General features: G+C 41.8%; 1 protein-coding gene across 4 annotated transcripts; it reads right to left on the reverse strand.

Annotated features, from left to right (window-relative positions):
* Positions 1-1,092: 1,092 nt before the first annotated feature.
* On the reverse strand, positions 1,093-21,014 carry LOC131262020 (cytotoxic granule associated RNA binding protein TIA1). 4 transcript variants are annotated; one of them, XM_058263919.1, is made up of 9 exons: positions 20,939-21,014; positions 18,136-18,836; positions 16,233-16,320; positions 14,150-14,225; positions 13,600-13,702; positions 8,733-8,925; positions 8,175-8,498; positions 7,956-8,103; positions 1,093-7,260 (listed from the first exon to the last, which is right to left on the reverse strand). In XM_058263919.1, the coding sequence occupies exons 2-9, from the start codon at positions 18,383-18,385 to the stop codon at positions 7,219-7,221; spliced, it is 1,224 nt and encodes a 407-aa protein (XP_058119902.1). In that variant the 5' UTR covers positions 18,386-18,836; positions 20,939-21,014; the 3' UTR covers positions 1,093-7,218. The 4 variants fall into 4 exon arrangements, with proteins under 4 accessions (XP_058119902.1, XP_058119900.1, XP_058119901.1 ...); XM_058263917.1 differs by lacking the exon at positions 20,939-21,014 and adding an exon at positions 19,149-19,309; XM_058263918.1 differs by lacking the exon at positions 20,939-21,014 and adding an exon at positions 18,978-19,309.
* Between the last annotated feature and the right edge of the window lie 1,537 nt (positions 21,015-22,551).

The following is a 22,551-nucleotide window of genomic DNA, read 5'->3' on the forward strand; positions in this document are numbered from 1 at the left end:
ATCTTTTCTTTATTGGTTCTATATACGTGCTTCTACATCTATAATGTGCTAGCATATGGTTATGTTGGGTGTGTTTATTATGTGTGTTTTCGTGTTGATTGGTATGATTGTTGTGTTGAGTTTTGTTTCCTTTTTTTTAGTAATAGTAGTGGTAGTACACCCGCCACGATGGCGCAGGAATGAACGCACCGCCAAGAGAAGCTAGTTGGGTTTTGGCTTTCCTTGCTTCGTTTTTAACTTCCCTTTTTGTGTTGCATGGTTGAAAAATCTCCGGTAGAACAGTGAAAACACCGTACACCGTCGTGTTCAGCGCAAAGTTCTCGCGTCCGCTTTTTAGCAACGGGATTTTGTCAAATGCTTTCTTAATTCTAGCTATTCGAGTCAATCCTGTTGGCGTATAGAAGCACACAGAACGCTCTGTCCAACTAAATGCCACTCGGCACGGCAAATATGTTTTTTTTGGTTTTTTGTTCTCTTATCTCCTCTTGCTGGTGTACTTCCTTTCACTGTTCATGCAATCTTATGCTCTTACGTGGTACGGTATGTATTTTACAAACGCTTTCATTGATTCGTTTCTTTTATAAATATAATATGTTTGATTTGTTTTCTTTGTTTCCTTTCTTTTTCTTCTGTTATAGTGTAATAGTTGTGTTTGCTGCTCAATTCATTTAGTCGCAAATATCGTTTGAATTTAATTGATTTTTATTTGATCTATTTTGTGCTCTTACTCGAGCGTGTTTAATTCCTTGCGGGTGTTCCCCGCTTCTTTCCCACGAACTTTCCTAAACCATTATCATTTGTTTTAACTCGATGCTACAATTGAACTGCTCCTAGTGATGCTGTCCTCGCTTTTCTGTCGACCGTAGTGACGAGTTCAAAACCCCCAATCAAATCGGCATCCGAATGAAGTTTGAGTTGGCATAAGATTTTGCTGTTGCTGCAGTTGCTGTTCGATGTAAGTGTGATTATCTTTAACCTTCTCTCTTTTCCCTTTGCATATGCGCCCTCCGAAATAGTAATACCTATCGCTAGTAATACCTATCATTCAAATTTCTACGGTAATTGCACATCATTCCGGATGAACTTGGTCAAGGATCGTAGCTTCCCGTTTGCTTCCTTACTGTTTTTCTTCGTTTTTTTTTTCATTAAAGTTCTTTTGGCTGATCTTACGCAACAACTGCATTAACCAATGTTGAACATGTTCCTTTTTTTAACCGCGGCCTTTGAGTTCCTTTCCCATGTCCAACTGGTTAGCAAACGCAAACAAGCAAGTTTTTTTTTCAAATTTCTGATTCCAATTTGGACGAAAATTTTATCCGAAATATAATAAATTTGTCTAGTAACGAACTCAACAACGAAGTCAAAACAATCAACGATGGCTACTCGATGCGGTTGACGATGTTGAGCTAACAACATTGCACGATAGTTTTAGAGATTTTAAAACAGAAAACAAAATAATCACAGTAGTCAGTTCCTCTGGTTTGTGCTTCCCTTCCGTTTTTTTTTAAATTATCGAAAATAGTAGTACGCTTTCGCATGACGCATAGTAGTACGGTTCATTACTAAGACTTATAGTAGCAGCAGTAGTAGTAGAAGATCCTTACTGTGGATAGGAATTGTTTGTCACCGGTTTGTTCCTCTCTGTATGAGCTACTTGGAAGTGTAAGTGTAAATGTTCGCGTGTATGCGTGTGTGTGTGTGTGTGTGTGTGTGTGTATGTGTCGACTCTTTGAAATTGTCTCTTTTGCTTAGTGACTGGTAACACAGTTGTTGTTATTTTTACTTTCTTTTTATTGTTAATTAAATCGATTGCCTTGTCCTTCAGTGTGTTGCTGGCTAAGCTAATATTTTGCTATTGTTTAGTCGATAGTAGAATTTGTTCATCTGCTTTAGTTCAATCTGTTCGTTCCATTTGTGCACGCCTTTGACGTGGCTTTTTGAATCATCGTATTTAACGGACTTTCAAAGCGCGCACACACAAACACACCCACCCACCCGCCAAAGGAATACGGAGGAGGACGCTTCGCTTGGTTCTGTTCCCTCAAATACCTCAAATATCGCCATGCTACAATATATGCATTAAAAATAGATACCTTATCTTTAGAACCTCCGTGTGTCCACTATGTGTTTGTGTGTCCCCGGTGATGCACAAATGCAACTGCCCCTTTGTTCTATCTGTTGTTACTCTAAACTGAAAATGTCAGCAAACGCGTGCTGCTAGTTATAGTGTCATTTTTGTTTTTTTTTTTCATTTACTTGTTAGCAAGTAATAATTGTTAATGATTTTTTTTTGTTTTGCTTTATTTTGCTACTCTTTTTTCATCCCTCTTAATAACTTTCATCACTGGCAAATGACTGTCTTTCCATCACAACCCAGACTTGTTATGTTTTGCATGTTTATATTAAATTTATTTTATTTTTTCATTTAAATTAGTTTACATTATATGTTTTTCACTGCTTGTATAATTGTGTAGGTTGCTCATTTCAAATACCAATCTTGTAATTGTTTGCCTTGTGTATTTGTGTATGTTTGTGTACGTGTGTTGTTGCGTGATTGTACGCCCAGCAAAGCTAGTGGCAAATGCGGTTTGCCCGAACGAATTTAAATAAAATCATCTGTAAATCTTTGGAACACAATTTTGCACAGAGTGTCCCTTCTTTCCTTTTTTTTTAAACGATTCGGTTCAGTTTTTCCTTCTCAGTGGTTTTCGTTCTCCATATCTGTAGTTTGATTTGTTTTTAATTGTCTTTTCCTTTTCGTTTAAAAGATTCCAATACCTATCTAAGTTTCGCTCTAGTAAACGGGTGTTTGGGAACTTGCTTATTTGAGTAATTAGCTATACCTAGTGTAATACTCTAGACTTGGTTGGTGACTTTCATTGTGTTTTATCCTCTTTCTGTAGCTGATGCTGGTTTGTTGTTAGATTTGCTGTTTAAAGATACGGTATATTAACGGACAATTCATTGCTCGATTTCCCTTCCCTTAATATCTTTGCTTAGTTTACTATATGCGTTTTTAAGTTGCCATTTTTCTTCCCCTTTCTTCTCTAGCTCTAGATCATTTTGTTCCGCTTCTGGTTACTCTAAGAGTTTTCGTGCTCTCCACTGTGTGCAACATTACCTGGTCTCTGTTGTGTTTTTTTTTCTCTCACGTGTTCTTTTTAATATAGAAAGTGTGCGTAGTGTTTAAGTTTATTCAATTTAAGTACGTCTTTTGTTATGTCTCCCTTTTTGCGTTCCACTTGGGGAACGTTTAGTTTTGTTTTCGTTTTTTCCTCGTTTTGGCTGAAGGTAGATTTCCAAACTATATGCAATATATATGTTTATCTAAAACGAAAAACCATCCTCCAAAAAGGCTACACAACTGAAATCCAATCAAATACGATCAATAGTTGTAAATAAAGTAACAAACACCTTTTTTTGTTTCAGGGACTCGTGTATATATGTAAATATATTACTTTAATATATGAGATATGGGAATCTCTTCTAATGTGTCTTAGGGATCTTGTCCAATAGTAAGAAGACTTGTTTGCTTTGCATTACTATTTTCTGCTTGCTTCCTACTCGCTTCCTCACACGCCCTTTCGCTTCTCGCTCATTGATGCTCATCGTTGTAACAATGAATCGCTACTACTGGTCACGTTTTGTTTTCTTTAACTGCTAGTGTAGAAATTGTTTTCACCGTCAGCACATTCAAACAAATGAAACTCGTTTCCCAAATCATATTCTAATCGCAACCGTTACGGTTGGCCCAAAGCAACGCCTAGAACTGAACCATGGTACGTACAAAGCATAAACTGGTTGGTTTTGAAACGAAATACATTAAAATGATGTGCATCTACAATGTACAAACATTTACCCGCCGTTCTTACTTCTCATCTGCTCCAAGGTTTTTGTTTTACTTTCATTTGTTTCTCATCTCAACATCGACATCAGTTACCGCTATGGCTTTTTTTCGACAAGAGTTTCCTCTCTCCTAGAGACTACTGAATGTTTTTCAAGATTGTGCTACTTTTCGCTGCCCCTTCGAATTCTGCAAACACGCACTGGCAAACCGGAGATCCTTATCCCTTCACTCAAATATCCGTAGATACTGGAGGGTATTCGCATGGCAATGTTAAAAATATTTTATTTATTTCCATGATTTTTCTGTTTTAGTAATTGCTTCCATTGCTGTTGACTTTTGCTCTTTTGACTTCGTTATTTCCTGTTGAAAACTTGTTTGATTTCAGTTTGTGGCTTACTGTTACGATTTGCTTTCCACTTTGTTGCTCCTAGTTATTAATTTTATTTCCACTTTATCTCTATAGATTTTTTTTAGTTAGTCAAGAAAATAGAACGCTTCGAAGGACCTTTTGCTTTTATCTTTATTTGTTTAGTTTGCCTGTTTGCTTCGAGTGTGTTTGAGTGTGTGTGTTTTGTAAGTTAATTTTATTTAGTGTGTCTATTGTAAGAGTGAGTTTCCATTTTTCTGCAGCTACTTCTCTTACCATATTTATTATAGTTCCATTTTTGCTATTACATCATCATTGTTCTAGAGCTCAATTGTGTTAATCTTCCTTATCCTCCTTGATGTTGCTGTTTGCTGTTGTTGTTTGGTAAATTGTTCACAGTTAATTAAATATCTCCTATCTATTTTGTGTATATGTATAAGTGTAAGATTATTTCCTTAAGAGCTTCATATTGCTCCTCTTTGTAGTATAGGTAATATATTTATATATATGAATATATATGCATACATATATATTCATACATACATTCAATTCATATGTACTGTTACATACATGTATTGTTTGCATTAATTCGTCAATATCATTTTATCATTTCGGTTTTGAATAAATTTCATCTATACCATCCCAACATCTGTTTGCGCCACACTGTGCGTGAATGTTTTTTTTTTTGTTGTTTTTAACCGTTTTATGTTTAATTTGTTGTGTTACAGTTTTCATCACAATGGTTTTCAAAATGAATCTTCGTTTTGTTTTCCGTTTGTTTTTATTTGCAATTTTGATTGTATTGACACTGTTGTTATCTTCATTATTTTAAAAATATTTGGTCTAAACAAATGTTTCGTTTCACTTCACCGTTGTTTATAAAAAACATTGTATATTCGCAAAAACTGGTAAAATAATAAAAAAATATATATAGCAGTTTTTGGAATTTTTAATACCGTTCCATATACTTTCATGTCATGTGTGTTTCATTTAAATGTTTTAGTTCGTTCTCGTAGATTCCACCGTTTTGATACAAAATGGAAAGTCTACGGGGTTTGCAAGGAAACCTAACAAGTTGTGAACTGAAGTGCAAACACAACCAAATCATATTCGTAAACGTTTCTACATGCGCGCTATGCAGCCGCAGTTTGTAAGTGCTAAAACACACGCACCGATGTTTCGTCACTGGAAAGCATCCTTAATTAATGTTTACGGGTCGTCGATGAAGCTCGTCGGGCATAGAACAGAGCATGTTGAATTCAAAGAAAGTATAAGTTGATAATCTGATTTTTGTTAAACTAAGCCATTTGTGTAATAACAAAAACTACAGCCATTACAGACGAGTACCATCATACATGCTCTAATCTTCGTCAAGTGTACATTTCATCGTAGTAACCAAGGCGATCAGTTGTTGCTCCGATTGGCTCATCTTGTTAGGTAATGAGCGAGGTGGCTAAACCAAGCTGAGCACTAGAGACCAAGGTTCATAAGCTGTTTCCATTGTTTTTCTTGGCTACTGTAAGAAATTGTTCACGAAATAAACGTACATCAGGGTATTAACGAAGGTACTGATAAGTAACGGGTCTATAGAAGCTGTAACGATAAAAAGGTTGATTCTTTTCGCAAAAAGAATATGACAAAACAAAACAAAATTCAATTGGTGTGCAGATGTAGATTCTGTCCAAAAACAAACCGTATGAGCTTGTTCGTATTTGATGTGGAACCCGTCTGCAATAAGCTTAAGGACCGTGAACTGTCGTCGTGGGAGCAAGCACGGGGTTTTGACTATCCGTGTGCGGGATTCTACGTCCGCTGTAAACAACAACCCAACCGTCCAATCCGTGTGCTTCCGCCTAACTTTCAGTCTTGCATGTATTTTCTCTCTACAGTGCTCGCGCTACGGAAATGATTACCGCTACAAACGTAGTTTCCTGCTGTTACAAACCGAGGATGCGTTAACGGGAACGGGAAACGGAACTACTTCGGGACAAGCGGAACTACCTGGGGAGGTAGTAAATGCCGCAAACTGAAGCGGCCTGCGAAAATCATACGGAAGAGTACGTAAGTGCGATCATCTTATGTTCCATTTTCCTTTAGTTAGTACTGGTTGGACGAATCATTTTTATTTTTCACAAAGTTTTCCCTTCGCCCCGACTCAAGCCGCGCTCTCGGGTTTTCGCTTGTAAGTGTCGTACATACTTATTGGTAAGATCGGAAGTAAGATTTCCTCCCTTCCGCCGCCACCCCCGGCTGGCTTTCGAAAATCCATTTTGCTATGTAAATTACATTTGACTTTTTTGTTTTATTTTGTCCCTTCTCTTCTTGTGTCATTTTTATGCGTGTGTATTGTTTGTTTTTTTTTGTTGTTGTTTTCATTGAATGAGTACTATCTATCATGAAAAATATCAGAAGTAAATTTAGTGCTTTTTGTTATTCACTGTGCCACGGAATCAACCTGGGTTTCTGGGGGCATTTTACTCTCGTCTCGCACTTACCTTGTGCTACAGTTATTGACGTATAATTGGTTTATAATTACCCACTGCTGTCAAGAGAAATTGTTTTCCTTCACCACCTAGCTGAACTTTCACCTTCGGTTGCTTGCAACTGACTCTGTTTTACTGTTTCTCCCGTTTTTTTGATAATAGCTGTATCAGTTTGTTCCTTTGTTTTATTTTCTTTTTCCTTTGCTTTTTCGATTTTTATAGTATTTTTTCGTTTGTGTTCGTTTGTTTGTTTTTTTCTTTTGTTTGCTTATTCTTTGCGCTTCTAATTTGATGTTGGTAACCATCGTAAACATTCGCGATCGCGAGCCGAACCACGTCTCGGCTCTTTCCTTCTCTTTTGCTTCTCTGGGCGCCCAAAACCAAAATGTTAGGATGAAATTTATATGACGTGCACTTTGCGGGGAGGGCAACGCAAAAACCATAAAAGTCTTCATATACTTCCTTCTCGCACATTAATTACGCTGTGTGACACAGCCGCACAGTGATGGCCATCAGGGAAGCTACACTAGAAGACTTGGCGCTAACCATTCGTCTTCAGCTAACTGAAATGTAGGTAGGAGGAAAATGGAAACAGATTAAGTGCGATGTGGCTGACGCGTCGGATGGTTTGATTTGGCTGGCTGGGTTGACGTGTTGGAACTGGTTCGTGTGTTTACTGTTCTTTTGTGGTGAAAGCAAACTACGTACATTCCTTTTTACGGATGGTTGGGGTGGATGGGAATAGATTCCGGACGATAGTGTATATATATATGGATGATAAGCTTTATCTTTTCGAAAGGTAGCATTTCATACAAATGTGTTAATCAAAAAAGGGAAAATAAGCGTTGCACAAGAAACCTATGATAATAGGAAAAACGGCACAGGAAAATTCTTTATCAATCCACCCGAAAACCGGATAAAGTTAAGTGAAGCGGCAGATTGAGAATGACAGAGAAGTGGTGCCATTTGTGACTGTGCGGCTTGTCCTAAGTGAAATTGACTGCATTTTCGCGCGAAAACAAACTAAACCGAACCTGGGCCTGGCCACAGGCTGCAACTGTGCTTCGAATACAGGCAGAAGGAAGTGTCCGCGTTTATTATTGCTGGTTTGACATGGAGGCGTGCCATTCTAGGGAGCTTTAGCGTACGCTTGGTGCAACAAGCCCGGCTGCGGAGGGTTTGCGTTTGCGGACGGGTGAGAAGTGCATGCCGGTGAGTCAATGCTAGTAAAGGCTTGCTATACCTGAGGCGGGCTCACCTGAAACTGCTGCATCGGGTAGGCAACGACACCGGCCGTCTGGGGCAGCGCACCACCGACGCTCTGGGCCGTGATCTGCTGGGCAGTGGCTGGAAGCTGGGCCTGCGTCGGAACCGCTGGCCAGGCACCGGGAATCTGCATGCCCATGCTGCGAAGCGGAAAGAGAGAAACGGTGGATTAATTCCCGTCGGTCTGCGAGCACCGGAAAACACCACCTACCCCATGTAGCCTTGCTGGTAGCCCGCAAACTGTCCGTAGGTGTAGCCCTGCATTCCCTGCAGGAACTGGCCTTGCAGCGGTGTGGCGGCCGGGGCCGGAGTGGCCGGGTAGGCCGGGGCAGGCGGATACCAGTAGCCGGCCACCTGCTGACCGTAGGCGGTGTTGAACGGGAATCCGGTTTGGCTCAGGGCCTGCGTGGCCAGCGAAGGAGCGTTGTTCGGATCGCCGCTCTCCTTGCCCCACGAGCATTTCACCGTTTGCGAGTTGATCTCCGAGTTGTGCACGGCCACGATGGCGTGCGTGGCGGCCTCTTTCGTTGAGAATCTACAAAAGAAAACATTGCCGAATGGGTTAAGGATTCACTGTGGAAGTTTTACAGATCTAACTGTTGAGGCTATTCTTGTTTGTCGATGTTGATAATTTGAAAGTTCTTTACTAAACCACACTTCGAAATGTTGGACACATTGAGCGATCTTTAATGATTAGCGCAGGGCTTTGGACAAGTTAGTCGTTTACTTCAGTGAGCAAAAGTAGCGCGGTTCTTCCTTGTGTGCTTACCTTACGAACGCGTATCCCTTATCCTTGAAGACGCGTATCTCCTGGATGGTGCCGAACGGGGAGAACGTCTTCTGCAGAATGTCCTCATTCAGGCCACCGGCCAGCGTGCCCCCGATGCCACCGCAGTAGACGGTGCAGTTGGTCGGGCTGCTTTGATTGTACACCTCGTCGAATGTCAGCGGTTTTGCGTTGACTGCAAAGGCATTGGATGGAAACGGGACGGACGGGGTTGCGGGTTTGGTGGGGGAGGCGGGGTGGTAGATCGGGAAGGGGAAAGAAGACAACTTTGGTTAGCCATTTTCCGCGCGCGGGACGATCGTGGGGCAAAGTTTCTGCCGAATGTGTGTTCTGCTCTGTGAATGTGTCTGTGTGTGTGTATGTATCTGTGTGCGTGTTCGTTTATGGGTGTGTGTGTGTGTATTATTATTTCTAATTTGTGTGCGAATACATTCTGGCACTCACATGATGCTAGAAAAATATAGTACTTGAGATTCGATTGGAAAAAAAATGATTGAAAATGTAAAAATCACACAGCATCCCTTGCAGCCAATGCTAGATGATACCAAAAACAAAACGAATGGTATGGTACAGACAACATGTAGCACTAACAATGCTCCACTAAACAGAAAGAAACGCAAAGAAACCGAGTTACCAACGGAATGTTTAAAGAAAAACCACACTCTGCTTTTACTTTGGCCGTGCGTGTAGTGTTGTCTCGAAAGATGTTCCCGAGACCATCCGTTGGGTTGGACCTACCTGTATCGTCGGGGGGAGGGAGGGGGAGGGGGAGAGTAAGGGTGGTTTTTTTCTGTTAAATTTGGAATTTTTACAATGCCGGAAACGTTGGTGGCCAACGAGCTGAACCTCGGATGCGGCAGCATCGACGATGGCGGGGTGGAATCTCGGGACAACACCATCCACACTACATCCAAAAGCATATATAAATATATATATATATATATATTTTATCTGAACAATGAAAGTAATATGAGAAAGTAATTTAAAAAAAAAGAAGAAACGTTCTAAAAGACACCGAAAGCCATACTACAGACGTAAGTGCCGCGTGTCGCTCACGGCGTCGATTGGTGTTCGATTCCGGTTGTTGTAGTTTTGTAGTTTTTTTACTTTTCAATAGCATTTGACGCAAGGAGTGGTGTGTGTGCGTGTGAGTTTGAATGTAACTTATTTGGAATCAATCAGTAATAAATATATCAGACCAGTATATATTTATATATATAATGTTAAAATAAATCTATACATATTTGGAGTATTATAAAATTTTGAGGAAGTATATAGTACTAATATATAATAAGCTTGTATGTAAGGGGAAAAAGAATGGTAGAAAAATACTGTTTGAAAAAAAAACTAGGTCAGCTAAAATGTTTCACCAAATACGTTCGAGTTAGCGCGTTCGTTTGGTCTTTGGCTTAACTTTCGTGGTCAGTTTCAGTCAGTTCATTCTGGCTAATGCTAAGCGTTCTCCTTGCCAAAGCTGAATAAATCGTACCCGATCGAACCATTGGCACCCGATCGTGCCATGTCGGAATGAAATGGTAATTAGTACAAACGCAGAGTCGAAACTAAGCAATCAAAGTAGCCGATTTTTTGTTGTTGTCTAAAAGTGATGCAGGCCACTCAGAGGAACGCACTTTGATTGATGCCAATTAGCAGTGATGCCGTTTAGCTGCAGCGAAGTTGTTTGTCGGTTTGCTCCTGTCCAACCGCTCCACAAGATGCTGATCAACGTATATCAGTTTTGTGGCGTGGATTCCAGACACTCGACCAGCCTTCAGAGGTCAGTCGGAAGAATCGGCCTAGTTGTGGCGCGCAAAGAAAGGTGCGGAAAAGTGTGAGCAACGTGGAAGGTGAAGCGCACACGTGGTGCTTGAAGACACGTGGTTATGCCGCCGTCTCCGACATGCGATCCCGCCAAGGAGCAAAGTACAACAAGCACAGGACACTCCCACTTACATACACACACACACACACATACACGCACATTGAATGAAAACTACCGAAGGAAACACGATAGCACATCGGCCACACAACGGCTTCCCCGGTAGAGTAGGGCAAACAATAGGTGTAGCAACATTTTAGCATCAGCAAACGACAACAAAAAGAAATGGGAGGAGGCTTTTCCTCGTGAAGTCAAGGAGCGCGCAAAAAAAAAACAAACAAAAAAACAACAGCGAAAACCAGCGCATCAAGAAAAACAATAGTGAAGTCCGCCTGCTTCGCGTGGTGGTGTTAGTCGGGTCGTTTCGAAAGCGTAGTAGATATAGGCCACGTGCACGCGCACGTGCGCGACCTGTAGACACCGTCGACGATTGATTTGATTGGACATTGATCATGCATGCGAATCGAATAACAATCTACAAAGTACGTAATAGTATTGAGGAAAAAAAAAATACAACACTCATATTTGTGGTTGGTATATCGAACTATTGACGAATAAAAAAAATGTATCGAAAAAGTATGTTTTACAGTATTACATGGCTATACACATCGCTCGAAGTTCGAAAAATATATGTACACAAGTAGGCGCAACTGCCAATGAGATTGTCCCCTTAACTGTTTGACACTGCAGTCTGCTCTTTGGTTTTCCGTGTCAAGTGTGTTTTGGTGCTTGGAATGCGCATTATGAATGCGTGGGTTATTGAGTATGTATGTGTGTGTGCGTGTGTGTACGTGTCGATAGAGATAGAGAGAAAGAGTTGATAGTTTAGAGCAAGGATGAAAGGATGTAATAAAATGGAACAGGCTTGAATGAAGTGAACTATCCAATGCATCACAAAAAAAAGAAATCATTAAATATGCTTCAATTAAAACCGTTTTAGACGACCGATTGCGGTCAATTAATCACCGCAATGATTTTTATCCACCCTGTTTACGCAGCAAAATCCGTTCAAGAGAATACGTTTGAAACAACCGTTACACATAATTATTTAAAAACTTTATAGGATTTCTCATTTGAAATACTGACCAACACGTGGTAAGTGTAAAGGACACTAAGGAGCCATTAAAACGTATCGTACCAAATTAAACTAATCTTCTCCCAATGGACAAATCTAACACTTCATTAGAAATTACGAGAAAACTTCATGAAATAGAAGCTGTTTAAGTTTTTTAATTTCTTAAGTTGAGTTAGAAACGTATAGCAAAAATTGTAAATCTTATGCGAAAGCCTGTATTGTGTTTCAAAACAAAACTTTTACCTTAAATACAATGCTTTGGCAGCGAATAGTAGAAAATTCGATCTACTCCTGAACTAGCTAACCGTTTCCAACAATCAAACGATTGATGGACGACAGTTTGTGTGTCGGCTAAAACCCGCTCGTGAGTGCATCAACTCCACGGAGAAGCAGTGAAAACAAATAAATAGAAACTATCGACACATGGCTAAAACAATCGAGCCAAAGCAAGATACAAAAAACAAACCGAAATCGAAGCGCAAGGATGAGGGAAAGAGAATGAGTAATGGAAAGAAAATAGTAATAAAGAATTGCATTCAAAAAGAAGTTGAAAACGAAATACTGAACAAAGAAAACGAACATGAGAAAAATGATTAGGGAAAGTTTAGAGAGAAGGAGGGAAAAATACAGCGAGTGAAAGATGTCTGTATCGCAGTTGTTAGTTGTTTAAAAGTTCGATATGTAAAACTAATATGGAAAAGAATAGGGAGAAATAGTTGTAATTGTACTTTTATTTTATGCGGTACATGCACCGTGAACTTACATAAAGCATATTTCTGGCCGCACGCAGGGTAATAGGTCTACAGTTTTTTTTTATTTGTGAATGTTTGTGTTGGGGTCAATTCAAGCTTAAAGCTCTACTGCAATAGGCGTGGGTTATACAGATAATTCAAGAATTAGTTTTCTTCTTAGAGGGGTGGGTAGAGAGGATAATATTTATCAGTATAAGCAACATCTTTATCTGCAACAATATCATCATCATCATCATCATCATCATCATCAACATTATCAATATCATTATCATCGAGTTATTAGCATCAAGCGATGTCTATATCGTGTTTGAACACAAAATAAGACGTTCTTGCTCGATAAGAGTGCAGCTGCAATCTATCAATAATCATTGCCTCTAGAAACAGTTATAGCCAAAATGGACACTGTTGTGTAACAAAGCCCCTTGCAAAGGAAAGTCGATTCTTCTTAACAACGGGGAGCACAATCAAAACTGATACAATTACTGTGTAAACAAACAAGGTTAAATCATGATGTAGACTCAGCAATGGATTAGAAAGTAACCCCTACGGAAAACCAAATTCACCCAACTCTCAATCGTGGCTAGCTCGGAAAAGTAGCGGAGTATTTTCTCAGTAAATAGTAAGTTGCGCAAAGTGTAACAGAGATTGTGTGTATTTTGCAGTGTGTTCAAAAAATGTAAACATACTAACTGACTATTCATTCTTCCTAAATGTCGATTCTAATGCTGTCATACTTGTTAGGGCTCAAGAGCTTGTACGTTTTAGGGAAGGTGTGTATTGGATGCTGTTAGTTTACGCTCTACATCCTACTGCGAGAAATAGTTCCGTAATGATCGCTTCCGTTGTCACCGTGTACTTCCGTAATCGTAAAACTACTTTTTGGTGTATCGTTTGAGTTATTACATGCCGCGCGTGTTTTCCTTTTTCCTTTTCATTTATTTTAACCAAAACCGAAACCTAATCGATCCGTTTTTGTTTGAAGGCGTCTCTATCCGCGAGTACAGGGGACCACAAAACAAAACATGAAACAAATTATAACTTCCAGGCGGCACGTGGCACTTCCTGTGCTGGACTGTTGGATTAGCTTACGTACTAAAAACAGAATGCAGTTCGGTTTCTCAACGAGCCGTTCGAGATACTTACTTTCGTTCTTGCTAGCCGGCGGTTTCCTAGTTGCCCAATTAGTTCGAATACTCCTCGAACCAAGCCATTGCCCATTCATAGCCGCAATTGCATTTTCCGCTTCCTAGAATTGTTAGTAGTGGTGGGTTGTTGTTTTTAACTTTTTACGTTCCAGTCAAGCGAAGGGGTTTTATTTTTTCAATTTTTTTTTGCTGTTTTGTGTTTTGCGTCTTCGAGAGGTGACACGTTATCGTTGGCTTACGTTCTCTGCCTAGCGTTCAACTCGGTTGCTGTATATTTTGACTGATTGTTTGTTTGTTTGTCACTGAAAATCTGTGTGGGTGTCTTTTCTTTTAAATCTCCCTCAACAAGTTTTGTTTTTAACAAGAGAAAGAACCCTTTCCAAGCTTTATCTACTTTGCTTTCCGATTGTTCATCGAATAATGGGGTTTGTTTGACTCTTTAGTTTCTACTGCTCTATAGTTTCACTCGACATTATTACGTTCGTTTTGGGGGGATTTTTTTGGTTTTGTTGTTGTTGTTGTTTTTAATAAAATAAAACATTACTTACCGTTTTCTTAACGAATGAAACAAATCCGTATCCTTTTGATTTTAATGTTTGAGGGTCCCTAACAACGCGACAATCGCTATAAAAAAGGGGGTTTTGGTTAATTATGCAAACACATGTGTGGGAAGTTTTTTTTTTTGTTTTTATGGGCGCGAGTAAAGTTAAGGCTCGAGTTGGCAAATATGTTTCGCAGGCCGCTTTCTTTTCGCTTTTCAAAAAATCCGTAGGTTAGAAGAACACAACTATCAATGCCTATGTGTTGCCTGATAAACTCCTTTCTTATGTTTGTTTGCTTCGGTTTGGGGCATGAGCTATGGGTAGAAAGTGCTCCATACTTCCATTGTAGTAGCGAAGCTTTGGTACGTGGCTTCCGTCAGATCATCGGTTACGTTTTATGAATTGTATGTAAGAGAGAGATTTCTCATCGACAATCTACAATAACTACCGGGTTTAGGCATGAAACAGTCACTAATGGATGCTTATCGCCAGGAAAAGTTGCCATTCCTTTCTGCACCATCGTTGTGTAGCAGAACAAGCGTGTCAAAAAGCCAAATGTATGACGTTAACGGTACTGAGCGTTAACAAAAAAACAACATAATTGCCGTGGCGTCACGTTTAGCCGCAGGTTTTGCTCCGCGCACGCTTTATGGCAAACCCAGTTTTGGATCAATTCAACGGCTTTACACTGGTAGTGAGTGGAGCTAGTACAGCTACACGGAGGAGGAATTAAATTGCCTAAATCGCTAATACGAGACATTACGGCTGATTTAATGGTATGCGGGTATACTGGAACAACAGTGAAAGCTGTCTAGTAGTAAATGAATACATATGCGGGGTGGGCGGAAGGGTAAGGTTTTCAATGTACTAATTTGCACACTAGAAACAGAAAACGGAACTCAAACGGAAAACGAAGGGGGAGCGAATTTGAGAAACAAGTCAACCGTACGCTAGTATCTGTTTGTCGATATATCGAACAAAATGGAAAAGGAAATGGGATTCAGCACGAAAGTAAAGAAAACCACATTCAAACATATTTTACATCAAAAACGATAAAACATAACGACATAGAGAGTAGTAAACGCTATTACACATCTGAATGGTTTCGTTTCGAACGGTTACAATATTAATGGGGCGTGGAGGGATGGGTTTTGCATTTCTTTTGGTTCGCTAACAATTCACACACCACACTTCTAGGAAGCAGTGCTTTAAAGTATGGCTAGGCCAAAGCCGCACTCCAGCATCAAACCCGTACATTCTTAGCCCTGCGAGTATATTGCCTAGATAAAAAAAAACCATCGAACAGCACGACGAGTACAACGAGGAAGAAAGCTTGTTATATATTTTTAATATGTTTATAAATATGGTAAATTGTTGTTGATTATTAGTTGTAAAAAAAACAAACAATGAGTACAATGAACAAAACGCCTAATGCCTACGGATTGGATGTATTTATATATATGTTTATATATATATAAATATATATTTGTATATATAGATAATATTTACGAAGCTAGAACACGGAGTAAGGTTTGAAAAAAAGAAGAGCTGGAACGTGTACATCTCCCGAGTGGAGGAGGAAAAGGGTGAGATAAAAGACTAATGAAGTTGGAAGCGAAAATGGTACACGGTACATATTAGGTAAGTAGGTATGTTGAATATCCAAAGCGAAAAAAGAAAACTATACTCATGTACAAGTAAAAAAGAGAGGCGCATCTATTAGAGGTAATGTGCGAGAAAAAACAAAACAAACAAAACCACCAGCAGCAGGGCCAAACCCTGCATGCATCGGCCAACCATCCAACAATGTGGGGAAAACCGAGCCTTTCCTCCTGCTCTCCCGCGGGCCAGTACCGACCCGCACACACCTAGCCTAGGGGTCCCAGTACGACCCGGCAAGACTCATTTTCCCGCGTGTACATCGACACTGTGGCACCGAGGTGGGAATGGTTAATTTAAGAGAAAAATTAAAAAGAGAAAACGCCTAACCTAACATTCACGCTAAATGATTCAAAAGACGAATTCAATTTGCTCGTGCCTTGTTCTAACAGGGGGGCCCTCTTGCTAAGGACCAGGCGTGCATACTTACGATATGTCCCCGAACGGTGCGAATGCTTCCTTCAGTGTTTGAGTTTCGATTTCAGGGCTCAGATCACCGACGAATATATGATAGTGCTCTGGCGGAAAGAGGGTTAGAGTAAAAGTTAAAAATAAAATTAAATATTAGTATCTTATTTTAAATGAACACAAAATGTGATACGATGTTCGCTTAAATACCCAAATATTAGTGTTACTATGAACAAATGCAATCTTAAATGTTTTTCCGATTTTCAAAACCTGTTCCAATTGTGATTGTTCAACGTTGTCACAATTAAAATAATCGCATGTCGGTAAGTAGCTATTAATTCAATTCAATTATCTAAATTTATTATTTTATCAATGTTTATAGCACTTGGCAATTACCAATATTTAAGATGTTGACCTTAGTCCATGGACATGAAACTAGTCGTTTGGTTTGCAACGACAATTTAAAAAGTCGATAGATTTTTTTCAATTCCATCGTAATTTATTTAATTACCAATCACCAGGTCTAACCTAAGAGTATATCAACATCTTGCAGCCTTATTCTTATAGCCCTTTATCCTATTCGACCTGGTTATTGGAACAGCAAATGTAATTTACTAGAAAGCATACACCACACCTGTTGCACAGACCAGGCTTAGAATAATTAATATTCATACAAGCGTTATCGGCCCATTCCATCGGCTCTCAAGCGTCCATCTTGCCTCACCGCAATGCAATGTTTAAATCCCCCCAAGGACGTAACGGTGACATCCCCGGTGCCGCAGCGTGTCACACTTTCACGTCTGGACACGCACGGGGACGCAAAAAGCGACCAAAGGGGAGTTAAAAGCAACAGCAAAACAACAACAACACTCACTAAGAGGAAGTGTGACAATAATAATGTGCTTTCCAACCTCCCGGAGGTCGCGCGCACGCCGGAAGATCGGTCATGCTGGCGGCAATGGACGGACATTTGCCGCCGAACGGGCGACACGACGCGACTGCACGATGTACATAGGTTTATCGGCTGTAAATACTGCAATGCGTATCCCTCACTAGAACGGTGAAGCAAAACCAAAAAAAAAACCATCACCGCCGGGCCCCTTCGGTGATGGATGCATAAATAAAGTGTAAGTTTATTTACCGAAACATTAAGCTTTGCGTACACCGCATTTTATGGAGCGTATATGAAGAGTCGTACGAACAGTATCGGAGGAACAGGGAACCATACACATGGTAATTAATGTCTAGTGTTAAAACAAACAGAAGTAAATGTTGCTTGAAACAAGGGTAAATTGCTTATTGCAAATCTAAACTTCGAAATAATTTAATAACTTTACTAATAATACCTTAGGACATAAAAGTTATTCAATTGAAAATAGTGTTAGTTGTTTTTCATTCCTTACACAAGAGTATGAAAACGAATAGTGTATTTCAATATCTGTTTAACACCACGATGAGAACTTCGAAATTTGATCCGAGTTCTGAAAACATCTAGTTTGTGTATCAAATTAAATTCCTCTATTGGGCGCCCGTTAGGAAATAAAGGTAATTAACATTTGACAAACTCCAAGCTAATTAAAGGTATGTTATTCAAACACAATCTGCTATTACAATAGTGAAGTTTAATATATACCAAATATAACGTATTTGTAGCGTACAAAAATATTTTGCAATGCACAAATGTGAACATTTCATGATTATCATTTATGATCGGTTACATACAAAGGTGAGGTAGTAATTGGAAAAAAAAAATTGGAGACCTTACTTTATTGTCAGCACTCGTACATACAGTGTTTCTTACTAAGTAAATTTTGGAGGGTTTAGGTAATTTTTGTCATCACATTTTCGCTGCAACTAACGAAAAATAAAATAATACCCACTCTCCATGTGTCCAAGCACTGAGACCGTGCAGCGATGGCACTTACCTTGCTTGATGGCAGACATCTGCTGCAGTTGTTGCTGATGCTGTTGCTGCTGCTGTTGCGCTTGCTGCTGCTGCTGCTGCTGCTGTTGCGCCTGCAGCTGATGCTGGGGAGTTGTTTGCGTTTGCGTGTGTGCCGGGTGGATCGCGAGCAGTTTCGCTTCCGGCGGCTTCTGGTGCGGGCCGACCGCGAGCTGTGGCGCACCGAGCGCCATCGTCGGTGCCGGCATCATCAGCGTCGACATGGCCAGCATGGTGCCTCCTGCAGGCTGTACGTAGCGGTACCCCAGCACTGAAATCTCTTCGCCTTTCGTGCGCGTCGAGGATCGATCGGTGACGATGCACGAGCCGATGTGCCGCTGCTGCTGCTGCTGCTGGATGCTGCAGTCGAATGTATTCGTTTGGCTCGCTTTGGGTTGCGTTTCGCTGTAGCGTTTGTACTACGCTTGCACAACGGGTATCCCGTTTTGGTTGCTTTGCGCGTCTCAGTAGAGTTGGTGTAAAAGTTTCAATAAAAAACAACTACGCAATAGGTTGTGGTCCTCTGGGTGTATAGTTTGTTCTGCTCTTAATCTGCAGTATTCCAACGCTTCCTCTGATGTCCGTTCAGTTTCTCTATATTGTTTTGCAACGTCTGTGTCTGTGTCGGTCTAGTTGGCTTGCGTGTTTAGCAACACCGCGTCGTCATGAATGCTCAATCTAACACTGAGGAAAAACGATAGAAAACAAATTCCCTGTCAAACACTGCGGTCTGCGTATGTGGATATATAAATTGCAATGTAGGTATATGTACTTTGAAGCTTATGTATATAATGTGTCTATTCGGTTTGTCCTAATGGAACGTACGTCAGCACACACAGACGCTGACTATTGTGCGCCAATGGTTAGCTCGTTCGTTCGCTCGTGTCCCTTTTTTTGACAACTCCCGTCGATTATGATCCCGTTGTCCTGACGACCAGGTTAATGGATTCTTGCTGGTGAAACAACACAAAACACTCCGCAGCTTCCGATGCTTACACGATCTTAGGGATCCTAGAACCTGTGTTCACACAAAGAACCACAATCGCACACACACACGCGTGCGCGCACGCAAATTCTCCTGTACACTAAGTGCCGGGGAACACTGTTCTTTGTTCTTTGATACCGTGCCTGCAGGACGTCACCGCGCTACTCTCGACTCTAGCTCTGCACCGACTGAACTAAACGCCAGAACCGGAACGTACACTTCGCGAACGCGGCACACGACGACTACTACCGACGACAGACAGTCGTTGAGAAAAAGTTCCTACTAGGCAGCATTCGGCGGGCCGGGCGAGAATGAGATTAAACGAGAGGCAAAATAGAAGCATCAGCATCCAACTCTAATGCGCGAAAGAGCACGAATAAAAAGGACGATCGACCCGTCTCGAGAGGAATGGATAAAAGAGACATAGCGTGCGTGAGAAAGAGAGAAAGCAAAGCAAATGGAAACAGGAGCTTTCAGCTAGGAGAGCTCGACATCAATGGTGTCTACGGCATGGAATGGTAGTGTCAGTGTGACGTTTTTATTATTTTCCATTTTGCTGCAGACCATGCAGTTGTCGCCCTAGCTGAGTATCCTTTGCATTTGGGCATGTCTGCGTGTGTGTGTGTGTTGAGTGTGTCTGCGCGAAATTGGTCGCCCCACACACGCGTACCGGGGACGGGTCGACTCCATTCGGTTCGTGTACTTTTTTTTTCGTTCGGCCCAAATAGTCCTTTGTTCCCTTTTTGTTGGCGTACGACTCGGCGCTGGCTCCGGCCAGCCGTTTGGGAGTTGCGGCCCTTCAGTGACCGATAATCTTTCCCCATCGCGAGTCCGCAAATCCCCCTTTTGCTGGAGGGCAGTCCCATGGGGTCACGGCACACACATACACACATACACACACACACGGTTTGTTTCGCGGTTCTCATCAGCATAAATTAAAATTCATGAAAACTCCGGACCACAGAGGCCCGTGTGTTCCTGTTCACGTTCCTCGAGCCTGCTGGCTTTTTCATTTGTACTCATTTTTCCTACCCCTCAGCGAAACTCAGGTGGAAGGGGTGAAGAGACACAAGAAGGAGGCAGTCTCGTGTGCGACGTTTTGCTGCGGCATTTTCCAGCGAGCTTTTCATCCATTAACAGACCCCCGGATAACGACAATGGCACACGGCACGGTTCAGCACGCAGAACACTGTGAAATTTTCTCCACCCGAGGTGAACTTAGCTTCTCTTGCTATAAGCCACATTTTGCCCGACCACCACACATACGAACGACTTTGGCAAACACGCGAACTCCTGCAGGATCACCGGGGTTTCACTTTGGTATTTGGGTTTCGCCATCCAAAACCCCCGAAGTTCGAATTCTGTTGGCTTTTTTCCATCAATTTTTGGTTTATCTGCAGCCAAAAAAAAAACCTCACTTGTCTTCTATTGTTTACGGATGAACGAACCACTTCCAGAGCTTCCACTTTTATCTTCCAGCAACGAGTTTGTCCACTTTTCAACGACTTAACGGTATAACGGCGTGTGCCTTTTCATTTCGTTTCCCCAGGATATGCCTTCCTCCGAATGAATGTGTGCGTAATGGAGTAAATGTGTATGTGTCTGTGTGTATGGGCAAGGTTTGCTTAGTGCGATTTTGCTTTGCAGCTTCTGCGATGGTGCGGAAATTTCGACGAAAAAAAAGGCACTTTGCAGGACGCTAGCAACAAATAACTTTTGAACTTTTGAAAACTCCCTCCCCGCAAAAGAAAGAACACAAAAGATGGAGAATAATTGAGTAGAACTTTGCAATCAAACGTACAGGAACTATACCATATACAATAGCCAAAAGCACAAGGATCCTAACTAAATCGTACTAACCGTAAGGCGACACAGCTCTAACTGAACGGCTCGTGCCAGGCCGGAGCAGACAAAAGGCACGAACGGTCTCGTCGTCGCCGTCGAGTTCGCCAATTTTTCGCTTCGTGTGTGTGTGTAAGGGGGGGAGGAGGGTTTCCTTTTTTTGTCGTTCCCTTCATGCCAGAACTGCGGTCCCTGGCCTCGGCGGCCAGCGAAATCCGCGATCCGTGCCTGGCCACAATGGCGCATGCTCCCTTTTGGCATCCATGGAACCCCGAACCCGAGTCCGGGACGAACCAGCGATGTATCCTTGCTGCCGTTCAACTATCAACCGACTCGCCGTGGGGCAATTCCATTCACAGCACCAGCTCGTCGCTGGATGGGTGTGCGTGAGCGTGTTGTTAAGTACATTCATTGCCGTAGTGTGCGTGACGCGCGTGTTATTGATTGTGTCTGGGGTTGTGAGAGCGCAGTGGTACACCGGTCGTCGCACAGGACGACGACGTTCCGGGAGTCGGGAGCACTTTTTCCCGGTTTCGCAGGGTGGAAAACGGGAAAACCTGTGGAGCCGGGGAGGGACGGGACGCGGAAAAGAGGAAAAGCGAGTGGCATGGAAAGTGGGACGAACTGAAATTCCACAGCAATCCTCGTCGTCCTGTCGTTGTAGAACACCCGATAGGGAACACCGAGTGCCGGCAGTAAAGCAAGCAAGCAAGCAAGCAAGCAGCTAACGGAAAACTCATCCCCTCTCTTCTCCCTTCCATCCCGCCCACCCTGCTGGGGATGTGGTGCGGGAAAAAGGACACGCTTATAGCCGCACACGCTCGCCTCCCACCAGAACGCACGCGTACACAAACAACCGCAACGCACACCTTGCGCCTCCATGCTCCTTCCTCAACGTCGACGCTTCGGACGAGACAAAGAACAAAGGCCTGCCATCGCCGCTTTTCCGCCGGTGGGAAATGTTGTTTTCCCGTGCTTCGCTTCGTTCGGTTCGCTGCTCGGTATTCGGTGTTCTTGGCCTGCTTTTCATTTGTTTTTTTTTTGTTTTTCCACGACACAGGAACGAATATACCCGTCAGGCAGATTCTATACCGCCTCGCTTTTCCACCGTCCCGGGGAATGGTTTTGGGGGGATCGTTTTTTTTCTCGTTTTTTGGGGGAAGAGAATTTGGGAAAATGGCAGCGGCCCGGGGAACGTGTTTCCAGTGTGCTCATCAAAATAAATAAAAGAACAAACAAAAAAAAAAAAATACGGAAAACCAACCCAAATGGCCACCCAAAAATGGAAGAAAGAAATCGCTCGTCGCGCCCACCTCGCGAAAACGGTGGCCGTGCGTTTGCCGTGGAATATTTATAAATTATTCTTCCTTCATCATCCGCCGTTTCCGCCGTGCTAGTTAAAAGATAAAAACACAACATACACACTCGTTCGCTGGAGAGAGAGAGAGAGCGGTTTTTTGTACCTTTTTTCCAGTGCGATAAAATCCCCAAACTGCTCACTTTCACATGGGTCCGCATTTGGTTTCTGGGTGGATTGGATGGGGTGGTATAAAATCTTTTGGATGCAGGAAA

Source organism: Anopheles coustani, chromosome 2, assembly GCF_943734705.1.
Source record: "Anopheles coustani chromosome 2, idAnoCousDA_361_x.2, whole genome shotgun sequence".
NCBI lineage: Eukaryota > Metazoa > Arthropoda > Insecta > Diptera > Culicidae > Anopheles > Anopheles coustani.